The sequence below is a fragment of the Lytechinus pictus genome, unplaced genomic scaffold (assembly GCF_037042905.1).
Source record: "Lytechinus pictus isolate F3 Inbred unplaced genomic scaffold, Lp3.0 scaffold_26, whole genome shotgun sequence".
Classification (NCBI taxonomy): Eukaryota; Metazoa; Echinodermata; class Echinoidea; order Temnopleuroida; family Toxopneustidae; genus Lytechinus; species Lytechinus pictus.
In genome coordinates, this window is record NW_026974146.1 from 532,483 (window position 1) to 545,875 (window position 13,393).

At 33.8% G+C, this 13,393-nt stretch overlaps 1 protein-coding gene across 1 annotated transcript in view; it reads right to left on the minus strand.

Annotated features, from left to right (window-relative positions):
• Positions 1-217: 217 nt before the first annotated feature.
• The window catches only part of LOC129283380 (uncharacterized), a 40,316-nt gene continuing 27,140 nt past the window's right edge, over positions 218-13,393 (minus strand). The window contains exons 8-11 of the mRNA XM_064115285.1: positions 13,006-13,173; positions 11,888-12,055; positions 7,143-7,240; positions 218-1,071 (exon numbers count right to left, since the gene is read on the minus strand). Coding sequence (XP_063971355.1) covers positions 954-1,071; positions 7,143-7,240; positions 11,888-12,055; positions 13,006-13,173 — 552 coding nt within the window. The 3' untranslated portion in view covers positions 218-953. The remainder of the gene's footprint in view (positions 1,072-7,142; positions 7,241-11,887; positions 12,056-13,005; positions 13,174-13,393) is intronic.

Genomic DNA, 13,393 nt, shown 5'->3' on the forward strand with positions numbered 1-13,393 from the left:
GGAGTGACTTTCTCCTTTATGATAAACATAATAGAATTGAGCTTTCAATAACTTTTATCTGTTTCAAAGTAAGAGAAGCAGCGAATAGAGGTACACAATAGAGGACTGGTCTTACATACCCTAATTACACTGTTAACAAATCACATTCAGGTACATTGTAAGCTTTAAATTTTCTTAACATGTATAACTTTTTATTGTTTTTTTTCTTCATTTTTTTGGTTACATGAGCATTTCACTTTAAATCATTATGAATTGTAATTCCTACGATTTTCACTGTGGTTACAAAAAATAGAATTGAAGGAGTGACTTTCTTCTGTATGATAAAGATAAAAGAATCCAGGTTGTATAAAGCATTGTTAGAAGAGTTTGGCGTGATAATGCATTGACAGATTAAACATTGATTTTGGTTCAGAATAATGTGACAATATGGAATACCATGGACAAAATACTTTAAATTGATATTTATGATATCATAAAAAGGGTAAATTCATGTTAAAATCACCCAGTGACGATGGCATAATCTACATGTATAGGCTTATATTTAATTCTCTTAACCTGCACTGCATGAAATCATTAGTTATGATACTTCTGAATAGGCCTGGGAGTAAATATATATCGATTGATTGAATGATTCAATTTTTTTTTTCAGGAAATAATCAAATGGTAACATTGACAATCGTCCCAGGCCTTTTTCTGAAGCTTAAATATCACTTTAAAAGTCGGATGAAAAGAGCTCATCAGTCATTTTAGGATTAAAATTATGATTCATATTTGCCTCTGGTGACAATTGGTTTCACATCAAAATAATATTCCAAGGATAAAAAATGAAATGAGTTCAGACATATCACAGCTCTGAAACAAACCACTGTAGGATATGACCGCGTCATGGAGATCAATTAGATGGTTGTGGATTGCCGTTGTATAGATCTTGACTGTACTGTTGCAGAGTCACATCATGCATCAAAATATTCGTCTGAGGAAGACTCAGAAGAAGTTTCAATTTCGTCTGAGGAAGACTCAGAAGAAGTTTCAATTTCGTCTGAGGAAGACTCAGAAGAAGTTTCCATGTCACTATAAAATATTTAGAAAAGGTGACAAAATATAGGTTTATTTGATAGGTTATTGGCCCTGAATACTTCAAAGGGATGGTCCAGGCTGGAGATATTTATATCTCAATGAATAGAGTAAATTTGATCAAAATCGGAAAACAAAGAACTTACAACAAAGTCATTGAATTTTAAAGATTTGCATTATTCCTGTGAAACAGTTTAAGGCATGTCTTCATGAATATTAGGTGGGCTGATGATGTCATATACCCACTTGCTCTTTTGTATTTTATTATACGAAAATCAAAAAATTTTCTACCAAGAACTAAAAAATTGAATTAACAACTGATTAAGTGAATTAGTTATTCATTGTCGCAACTTATTTCAAGATAATGGAGACATATCATTTACAAATGTATGAAAATAATTAAACTATTATGATTTCATGTGATTACATAAAAAAAGGAAAGTGGGATGTGACATCATCAGCCCACCTGTTGTATATTAATGGCGATGTGCATGTAACTGTTTAAAAAAATATTGATAAACTCTAGAATTCAATAACCTTGTTATTATTTGTTATCCGATTTTGATGAAATTTTCAGAATTTTGCTTCGTTAATTTTACTTTGTTTATTTAGATATAAATATTTTCAGCGCGGGCTATCCCTTTAACATATACATTACGATTGTAAGTGCTGATTCATGAACAATTCATTGTATTCCTCAAAAATAAAATTGTTGTTGTACAAATCTGTTTTTATATAAGATAATAAGTGTAATTATTGTATTCCTCAAACATATAAAATAAGTAATGTAAATAAAAATAATCCGCTTTTAAATAGCGCTCATCGGAACAACGTGTCTAAGTGTTTTACAGATATTACCGTTTCATGGCCAGTTTGAATACAATTATTGTATTGCTCGTACAGGTATATAAATTAGCCTTGGAAAAAGCTGTGTCATTACCAATTTTATTCCTCATACATATAAATTATCAAATCCCTTGCTTGAGATCATTACATTGAGAGTTTACAAAAGGAGAAGACGTATAATTTTACTAGGAAAAACGTTTGCCGCGAAAAAGTTCATTTTCCTTGTCAATGTCACGCATAGTCCATTTTTCCCCTTAGGAAAGTTATCAACTTTTTTCTTTATTTTTTTTTACATATGATGAGGAATGATATAGCTGGAAGGGATATACAACATATATACAAAGACTCACTCTCTGAACAGACTAAATCTGTTCACATTCAGAAACATCAATAGTACAATTTTCCCTTAAAGCCCCCTCACACCTGACCGAATGTAGGCGGACTAATGGGAAAAATGCACGAAATGCACGCAAATTCAACGAATTAAAATAAAATTTCTGTCAAATCATGCGATCAGTAACTATTGTCAAATTTTATCAACAAACGGTTTATAGCTAAGGATAAATATGACATGCGAAGGATATAGATTTTTCGGTTCACCTCTTTGAGTAAATTGCAGCCGAAGGCGAGTGAAGGATTTATATAACCCAATAAGACGAACTAACAGGGAGCAATGTTTTGATTTGGCGTGCGATTAGAAACGAAGACGAGGGAATAGATCGGGCAATATTGTACATTTGTGTCATCGTGTTGCTTCGTTAAGGCATAGAGCTAATAGCTCTATGGTTAAGGCTTCTTTCGAGAAGTCCACTTTGGCAAAAGCGCGATGAGGGACTATGCGCGACAATAACAAACGAACGATACACATGATAAACAAACGATTTAATACCACAGACTAAATAAGAGAGGCAAATTCAAAAGATGACCAACGATTTCTCAATTCGTCAGGGAATTTTAAACATGTTCAAAATTTCTGCGCGAATTTGAATAATTGCAGCTGTTAATTCAGAAGGTGTACGAACCCAAACACGAAGGGTAATTATGATTTACTATCAGTTACCATTAAAGACGATTTTAAGAATGCCTTCCCCCAGCCATCGCAAGGCATATTTCAGGCAATTCAGTGTGAGGGGGCCTTTAGGCCGATGGCCCTCAGGGGAAGGGTACTATTGATGTTCCTTCGATGTGAATAGTTTAAGCCAAATCTTTGACCATCATTGTATAATTTGTATAGTATTGTACGAAGCAGTTTCACAACCAATTTAGGTACTATTACTGTATTCCATATATAGTCAGGGGCCTTAGCAAAATTTTGGGGACAGAATTTACAAAAGCACCATTTTTTGCATTTGGGTCCCTGGTATCAAAAGCCTTAACTCTAGATAGTGTGCCTCGAAATCGGTGAAGGGCACCCTATTTTAAAATGCTAATTTATGCAAATTTTATGCAAAAAACTCATAATTCACCATATCTCACTAAAAATAATTTTCAAATGCACAATTTTTGTGCATTTGGGTCTTCTTTTGCTAAATATTCAACTGCAGGTCAACTTTTATAAAATTGGTGAGTATGAATCAATTCTTAAGGTTAATTTATGCAAATTTTATGCAAATTATATGTAAAAACACATATTTTATCATATCTCCACATATAGAATTGTCAAAATCACAATTACTTTTCCACGTGTGTCACTGGTACCAAAAGCATTAATTCTTGATAGGATCAATGACTGGAGTTCAATTTCATAGTGCTAATTTATGCCAACTTATGCAAAATCACACTATTCACCGTAAATTACTGTATATGTATAGTACAGACCTAAACTTTTCTAGAAGCCTATTTCTTTTTTTTTTGGGGGGGGGGGGGGTATTTGGGATTTATTATGATGGGGCATCAAATCTAGATTGGAATCAATTTTCAATGTTAATTAATGCAAATTTATGCAAAATTTCTGCAAATATGTGTTAAACACATCAACTATCATATTTCGAGGTTTTAAACAGAGGGACGAGCACAACACTATGCATATGAGGCACTGTTACACAATTCATTCATTATGGTGACTTTCCATGCGACCAGAGGAGGGTATCATGTTTAAAATGCAAATTTATGCAAATTATAAATCCTGTGTATACCCCTTTCACAATTAAAAAACCCAAATCATATGGAAAAGTTAAACCAGTATTTCATCTTTTTTTTCAAAGCAATTCAAGAGGTCAGATTTCTTTCCCAAGTAGAGTGTTCCCCTGTCAGAAAGAGTAGGGTATATGGATGGTTCTCATGTCAGAAAAAGCTGTCCATGTCTGCCCCTCTGACAACTATGTACATTTTTCAGATTTGACCTGATCCTTCTTTTTCTGTCGTCCCTAGGTTGACGGTTACCTGAATAATTTAGTGATATTTCTTAATTGGCTTATGAATTGATCTCTATCACTAAAACTAGGGTAACACCAAAACCGAATTCTCCCAATCAATTTCAGACCGAATCAGAGTCGAATCGGTCTGGAACAGGTCCCGAATCGGAGCTATTGACTTCCCAAAATAATTGTCCAAATGCCTCCCCAAATTCAACCAAATTCCATTATCCGAATACATCCCGAATGTGGCTCGAATAAAATTTGTCGTGGCCACATTTTGGAGGATATTCGGCTGGTTTTGAACATTTCAAGACAAGCAGAATCTCTCCACGAATGTTCTTGTATATGGGGAGGGAGAACAGAATAGTACCGGATCCTTCCGAATTGATTCCAGGAGCTCCCCGTATCGGAGACGAATAAGTACCGAATCCAGGTCATTTTGGGCAGAAGTGGTCCGAATTTGTTTGGGAGAATTTGGTTTTGGTGTAACCCTTGCCTAAAGCTATAGGGTTAGAATGGAACCGAATCAGCTGCGAATCCATCCATATACACGTATTCGGGTGGTTTCAGGAATATTCTGTATTGCCTTCGTAAATGCGAGAAAATTCGGGAACATTCGCTGAGAAATTCAGCTCATTTTGAAATGTTCAAAACCAGCCGAATACCCTCCAGAATATTCCCGAATGTGACCACAACAAAAATATCATTCGGGCCACATTTGGGATGTAATCGGGCGACATTCGGTTTGATTAGGGGAGGCATTTGGAGTTTTCTGGGTAGTTTCGGACCTATTTGTATCATTCTGGGCACAACTGTCCCGAACCGTCCGAGCTCGGCGCATTTGTTCTGATTCGGGTCCACATTCAGGCCATCGTTTGGCTGTAATCAGAGATATCGGGTCATATTATTTTGGGTGGATTTTGGACATGCTTGGGTCGATTCTTGCCACTATTCGTGTTGGCATTCTGCTTTTTGGGGGATGACCAAAATTGATTTGGTCAATTCTTGGCGATTCTGCGCTGAATCTGGACATATTCCGGACCCATTCTTCTCTATTTGGGGGAACTCCTCTAATCCATCTGAATCAGGCCATAATCGGGCAGAATCAGTCTGAATACATTGCCCATGATGTGATTATTACACTACTTGAAAGAGATTTTTGGACACCATTTTGTTTCCCAAACGACTGAAAATTTGCTTAACTGTGATCCATATATACTTTATAGCTATTGAGAAAATCAGACTTTAACTGACAGATAGTACATGGCTATATATCTCCGTATACATGGGGTGTCTCCAAAGTTTTGAATTTTCCTGTCAATATATTGCTCACCCCCCCTTGCTCCGACTGGATTTACGCCAGTGTGTAGGGAGTGAGAATGGGGGACAGGATTTAAAATGGACACCCGTTCAAAGAGGGTTCTGTTTCTCTTAAGATAAATTTGCATCAAATTTGCTTCAATAAGCAGCACTTATTATTTATACAGAATTATTTCCATTAGCAGAAATAATTAGCAAAATAGCATATGTTTTTAAATAATTGCTAATTTACATAAATTAGCATATTTTGCATGAAGACGGGATTTTCAATAGCACGTTTGATAGGGAAAATTAAAGCTATCGATCTGAAAGAGATTTTCTTTAAGTTTGGTTTCTTTTTATTCCTTTTTACTAATTTTTACTATTCATGCATAAATTAACTGCTAATTTACATAAATTAACATACTTTTGCATGAAGACAAAATTTTCAATTTGTTCTGTGGGAAACATTAAAGCTATTGACCTGATAGAGACTTTTCTATAGTTTGGTATCTTTTTATTAACTTTTATTAATTAATTTCTATTGGCATATGGCTTCATGCATAAATTACTGCTAATTTACATAAATTAGCATATCTTTGCATGAAGATGCAATTTTCAACATCATGTTATGTGGGAAAAAATGAAGCTATTGACGTAATAGTGACATAGGGAAAGTTTGGTGCTTTTGTAAACTCTGTCCCCAAAACTACAAATTATGGGCCTACATGTATAAGGCCCCTGACTAATACATATAAATTAGTATTGCACAAAAAGCTGTTTTATGACCAATTTAAATACAACTATTGTATTCCTTGTACATTTAAACTAGTATCTTAAAAAGCTGTTTTATGAACAATTTAGGTACAACTATTGCATTCCTCAAATGAATTTAGTATTGTAAAAAAGGTGTTCAAGACCTTTTCAAGTACATATTGTATACCTTATATAAATTAATTACTATTGGATGAAGCAGATTCATGATAAAATAAAAATAACATAGGATTTGTATAACGCATGTATCCACCTTGCTAGGTGCTCAAGGCACTCCTATATTACCCCAGCTAAGCTAGTCTACCGATTGTGATGCACACAGCTTTTTGATGAATTTCTTCCTGCCAGTACCCATTTACCTCACCTGGGTCGAGTGCAGCACAGTGTGGATAAATTTCTTGCTGAAGGAAAACACGCCATGGCTAGGATTCGAACCCACGACCCTGTTTGAAAGGCGAGAGTCAGAACCACTAGACCACGACGCGATCAGTTTAAGTACAATCATTATGTTTCTCATAATTATGAATTAGTACTGTAAATAGTTATTTCATTTACATGACCAGTTTAGGTACAATTATCGTATGCCTGGAGCATAACTACAAAAGCCATTTCATGACCAGTTTAGGTTATTATTTTATTTGTCATACATTTATAAATGAGTTGGCCCATTGTAATGATCAAATTAATGAGCAGTATAAGAACTGTTTATACATTGATCATACATGTATCTAGGTTGTATCAGTCTGAGTGAAGAGGTCACCTTTACCTTAATAAGTTTATTAGTTCACCTACCGTTTCTCCTCACTGACTGTTTGTAAGAATGATTGAAGATCCTTCTGAGGCTTCTTATTGTACATGAAATTTCCTTTTCTGATCTGAGGGAAAGAACCCTGAAAGAATAGAAGCATCATTGGAAATAGTAATTCACCAAATCATTTCTTTATTCTCATTTTCATAATGCTCAAAATTGTATTATGCATAGAATATACCTTTCTTATTTTATTTCAATATTATATAGGTCATATCAGGTGCGGATTCTGAGTTGGACTTTTACAGGGGGCTGATTATTGCATGCGGAGGTTGCCAACACTTACAAAGTGTGCTTCCTAGGGGGAGGATGCAGGGAGGGGGAGTTTCCCCCCTCGTGTGCGGAGCACAAGTCTTTGATAATTATCTCCTCAAATTCAAATTAACAGAAGATGTCTCTTGCATCTCTAGGAGACAATTGAAACGAGGCCAATTTTGAAAATAATGATGAGAAAGAGAACAGGAGGAAGATCTGAGGACAAAGAGAAAATAGAGACACAGAGAGAGGAGACAGACAATGCAACATGAATATAGTGTTTATCACAATAAAATTACTCAATATGACAATCTAGTGTTTTGTGTTGCTTTTATACTGTTATGTATCCTCTTAAATATCTCGATTGTTTTTGTCTAAAAATTGACCATCTGAGATTCATGGAAAACCATAACAAACTTCAATATTTCCTTGCATTATTTTGAGTTAACACAATTAAAGGGGAATCCAACCCAAACAAAAACTTGTTTTTATGAGAAAAACTAATATCAGACAAGTTGAAAGGTGAAAGTTTGAACAATATTGCACAAACAACAAGAAAGTTATGAATTTTTAAAAGTTGTAAATATTGGTAATCACTATACTCATGGAGACTTCAAATTGGCCGCATATGTGATGTCATAGTGATGTAAGGCAAGGACAACTCTTCCATGTACTCCAATACATATTATGGCTAAAATGTCATTTTTTCCCAAAAATTTTATTTCAAATTATATTTTTCTTTCATGAGGACATTAAACAATATACTACCTGGGTTATATTTAGATTGATGCCCCAGGAGAATGGGTACTTAGGAGAAAACCACAAATCCCTGATAATAAGGTACATGGGCTATGGGAAAGTTGTCCTTGCCCCTTGTCATAATTTATTTACCCAGTTGCCAATTTGAAATCTACATAATTACTAATAGTGATCTCTTGTCTTGTCTTGTCTTTCCGTTACTGCCCACAATCATTATATTGATTATTATGGCATGTGAACGTCAAGATTGACTCAATTTTAAAGCAGCTATAACTTTCTTATTGCTTGTCCGATTTCTTTCAAACTTTCACCATTCTGTTAGATTCATTTTTCTCCTTCCCAACACAACACTTTTATGGCCAAGGCTGGATTCCCCTTTAACCTTTGCTTACACGTATGTAGAAAACAAATACAATTTACATGTATCACCAATGACCTACTTTCAAGAACTGAACTTGCCATGACACTTCACATCATTTATCATTAAAATAATTGACCTTCTGTGTTATTTGGCACATTGACTTTACTGTATCAATCATTTTCTTGCTTTAATACTTCATTGTTCTGATGGAATTACATGTATCAGCTTTTGTAAGTTATAATCATTTTGAAATTGTTTCCAACATCTAGCAATTACATTAAAATAGAACTTTCTGTTTTCTTAATAAATTAAACATACCAATGCTTCCACTCGCCAATGGAAGTCCCCCCCCCCCCCCCCCGGGTTCTCATCATTTCATCAAACAGGATACATGTAATTTAAAAATTCCACCACTCTTTCCTATCCTTACTCCTCCATCTTTTTTTTTCTCAATATCTAATAGTCTCCCAAAACAGTATACTATGCCCCCTTTTTATCTTTACATCTATCATTCTATATTGTTAGACAAACTTTGCATCATCAATCCTTTTTCCATCGTAAACTGTTATAAAATCTAAATTTAAAGTTGACTGTGATATGGGTCTCTTAAAAAATGTTTCCCTTTCTGAGACTCACTAAATAATGACCCAAAATGCACTTTAAGAATAATATCCCTTTGATTAAATTATGTTCATTATGTAAAGAATAAGCATTAATATCTGAATTAGACACCTAGATGTCAGTGAAGGCAATAGTAATTAATAATAAACATTCCTGATACCTTGATAGAATGTTAAATTTATCTTTTGAAAATAAACAAGATGATGCCCATCTAGATGTTTAGTAAATGTACACAGTAATTCCTAACATTTAACAGAGATGTATAAAATTCAGAGTTCACATGTCATTATCCACAGGATAGAGTCTCACTTACTTTCTTAAGTTTTATTTTTCATCCCAATTGTTTATATACACTATGTAAAAGTGTCAGGGAGATTCCCTTAAATTTGTACAAGCCATTCACATTTGTTATCATGTTAATTACATTCATGTACATGATCCCCTTCATTTGACTATTTCTGACTTTGGTTGACTACAAGGTCAAGTACACAATAATTGTAAACATCTAGACAAATGGAATGTAAATTACTTTCTGGAGTTTACTGGTTGGTATAGCATAATGGATTGCACCATTAGTTCCATGCATTAAAACAGATCATATATAGTGATTGTCTATTGTAGAAAAATAATGAATATTTTTCTTTTACAAAGTTCACAATTTTGAAAATTCTACAAATAGTTCCTTTCTCTAAAAAATATTGGATTTCATTCTAATTTCTATTCAGCATTATTAATTGAAGTCGATGGTGTATAACATCCAGGAAGTAGGAATGTGATTCATTTAGGGCACTAAATTAATCTAGAATACAATATTTAATCATGGTTAACCTTAATATAACCATCAGAGACAAGCACTACATGTATTTTTGCAGACTGTTCATTGCAGCATTTGATACTGGGTAAATTTCCATTCCTTTGCTAGACCTACAAATTTTGCTCCTAGTATTTACCAAACAGAATTAATAAATTTGAAATTGATATTCAAATAGCAGGGTAGTAAACTATCCCGTACTAACACTTCAATCCAATTTGCAGCCTGTCAATATCTACTATTCTATTTCAAACAAACTTTATTGAATGACCATTCATAAATCATTACATCCTATAAAGCAAAATAAATAAAGCAAACAAGCAAAACACACAAACACCCATAACCAATGCAGTAATGTAGTAAGAGAACTCAATGTTAAGTCAGTAAGATTGGGCATAATACACAGTGCTTCTGCTAGGTCACTGGATGAGATTGTTGACAAGTCTAATGTATTAAACACACAAACATATATCATTCATTACACACATAAGATTTAAAATCAAAACAACATTACAACTATTCATTTTCAATATAAATCTATTAATTATGTGTACTATAGAGCAATTGAGATGTATATTCTACAGATATATGTCATCAGACACCAACTCACTAAACATAGGTTGAGCAGGACAAATATATATTTATTGTCTTGCCAACAGATATATGTAAATTGGTTGAAAAACATTAAAGGAGAATGAAACCCTTGAAACCAGCTGAATCCATATCAAAGAGAAAAATCAAAGAAACATATTGTTGAAAGTTTGAGGAAGATTGAATGAATAATAAGAAAGTTATGAGTATTTGAATATTGAGATCACTAGTGCCATGTAGATCCTCCCATCGGCAATGCGACCAAGATCTGTGATATCACACACGTACAACTCCCTCATTTCTTTAGCACTTATTTCACTTATATTCTCACTTTTACAGAGTCTATCACAAGGTGAGGTGTTCTCTTTATGAGAGGACAAGTACAGAGGTTTCACAACATTATATCATTGATGAATCGTTTGTCATATGATTAGAATGAGCAAAAAGAGATATTTTGGGGTATATTTTCAGTGTCCAAATGGGAGAGTTGTACGTGTGTGACATCACAGATCTTGGTCGCATTGCCAATGGGAGGATCTCCATAGCATTAGTGACCTTGACATTCAAATGCTCATAACTCTTTTATTGCTAGTCCTATTTTACTCAAACTTTTGTTGATCTTATTCTTTGATTTTGCTGCTTTCTCAAAAGCTAACTTGCTCCAAGAGTTTCATTCTCCTTTAATTTGAAACTTATGTCAAGTTGTAAGGCAGGTATTTATCTTCTACAATATGTGAGTCAGCAAGGAAACAGTATGTTCATATTCATATCCATTTTCCATTCCAGCTTTTACCCTGCATACCATCTCAATCTAAACCACCTGGTCATTGTTCATTTCATCCTATTGTTATGTTCCATGTATACACTCAATGTAGCTCTCACTGTACTGTATACATTGTATGTATCATGGTCAATATCACTCTCATACACATACCACATGCACCTCTGATATTCAATGATCTACTTTCTCTCCCACCTTTTTGAAGCTGATATTTCTCTTTATATCTTCCATGTGTATTATCATAAGAGATGACTAGGAAGAATCACATATGGATAAAGTTAAAAAGGTTTCCATGTTTCGACATCAATCATAACCAAACACTTGAAGATATGACAAATTTGTCAATTACAGCATACTTGTGCATTAGAACCAAATTTGAAAAAGAAATCTCATCTAGTCTCCTTTATTCATAAACACTCTCAAACAATATTTCTAAGTAGCTTGAAATATGTTCATTTAATGTATTTAACACAATAAAATTAGATAAACACTTTTTCACTATTCCAAGTTTTCCAAACATGATGTGAGAATAAAGTAAAGGCAGACATACCTTCAAGGTTGAAGCCTTCTCATTCAATTGAGAATACAACTCCTCCTGGTAATAAATTCCACTCAGTGTCAGATTAGTCAGGTTAGGTAGGAAGCATAAAGCTTCTGCTAGGTGATGTGAAGAGGCTGATGATAGAGGCTTAAAATTCTCAATCTTAAGAGTATGGACCTACATGTGTACAAACATTGATCATTAAACATACATGTACATATCAGATGGTATGATCATGCTGTAATGCTTCCAAGTTAAACTGGTTCAAAAATGTGTTGATAAGGCTAATATATGCATCACAACATAACATTTTAGCATCCATACCTGATTAGGCTTCACAGCTTTTCTGTTGATGTGTATTTTGTTTATAAAAGACATTTTAATACCTATGAATTTTGAAAGAAAGAATTATTACAGGTAATCTCTGTACCCTTATTCAACATTATAGCATCACTTTCAACAATTTCTGAGATATCACAAAAATGATCAATTTAAGATCATACATGTGAAGACCATAATAATCTCAGATACTCTATGATATGTTTGTTACTTCATATTTGTTTTCTATTTTCAGTAACCTTTTACCCTGCATACCATCTCAATCTAAACCACCTGGTCATTGTTCATTTCATCTTATTGTTATGTTCCATGTATACACTCAATGTAGCTCTCACTGTACTGTATACATTGTATGTATCATGGTCAATATCACTCTCATATACATACCACATGCACCTCTGATATTCAATGATCTACTTTCTCTCCCACCTTTTTGAAGCTGATATTTCTCTTTATATCTTCCATGTGTATTATCATAAGATAAGAGATGACTAGGAAGAATCACATATGGATAAAGTTAAAAAGGTTTCCATGTTTCGACATCAATCATAACCAAACACTTGAAGATATGACAAATTTGTCAATTACAGCATACTTGTGCATTAGAACCAAATTTGAAAAAGAAATATCATCTAGTCTCCTTTATTTATAAACACTCTCAAACAATATTTCTAAGTAGCTTGAAATATGTTCTTTAATGTATTTAACACAATAAAATTAGATAAACACTTTTTCACTATTCCAAGTTTTCCAAACATGATGTGAGAATAAAGTAGAGGCAGACATACCTTCAAGGTTGAAGCCTTCTCTTTCAGATGAGAACAGAACTCCTCCTCGTCACAAACTCCACTCAGTGTCAGGTTAGTCAGGTTAGGTAGGGAGCATAAAGCTTCTACTAGGTGATGTGAAGAGGCTGATGATAGAGGCTCAATATTCCAAATCTCAAGAGTATGGACCTACATGTGTACAAACATTGATCATTAAACATACATGTACATATCAGATGGTATGATCATGCTGTAATGCTTCAAGTTTAAACTGGTTCAAAAATGTGTTGATAAGGCTATAAATATTTGCATCACAACATAACATTTTAGAAACCATACCTGTTTAGGCTTCACAGCTTTTCTGTTGATGTGTATTTTGTTTATAAAAGACATTTTAATACCTATGAAT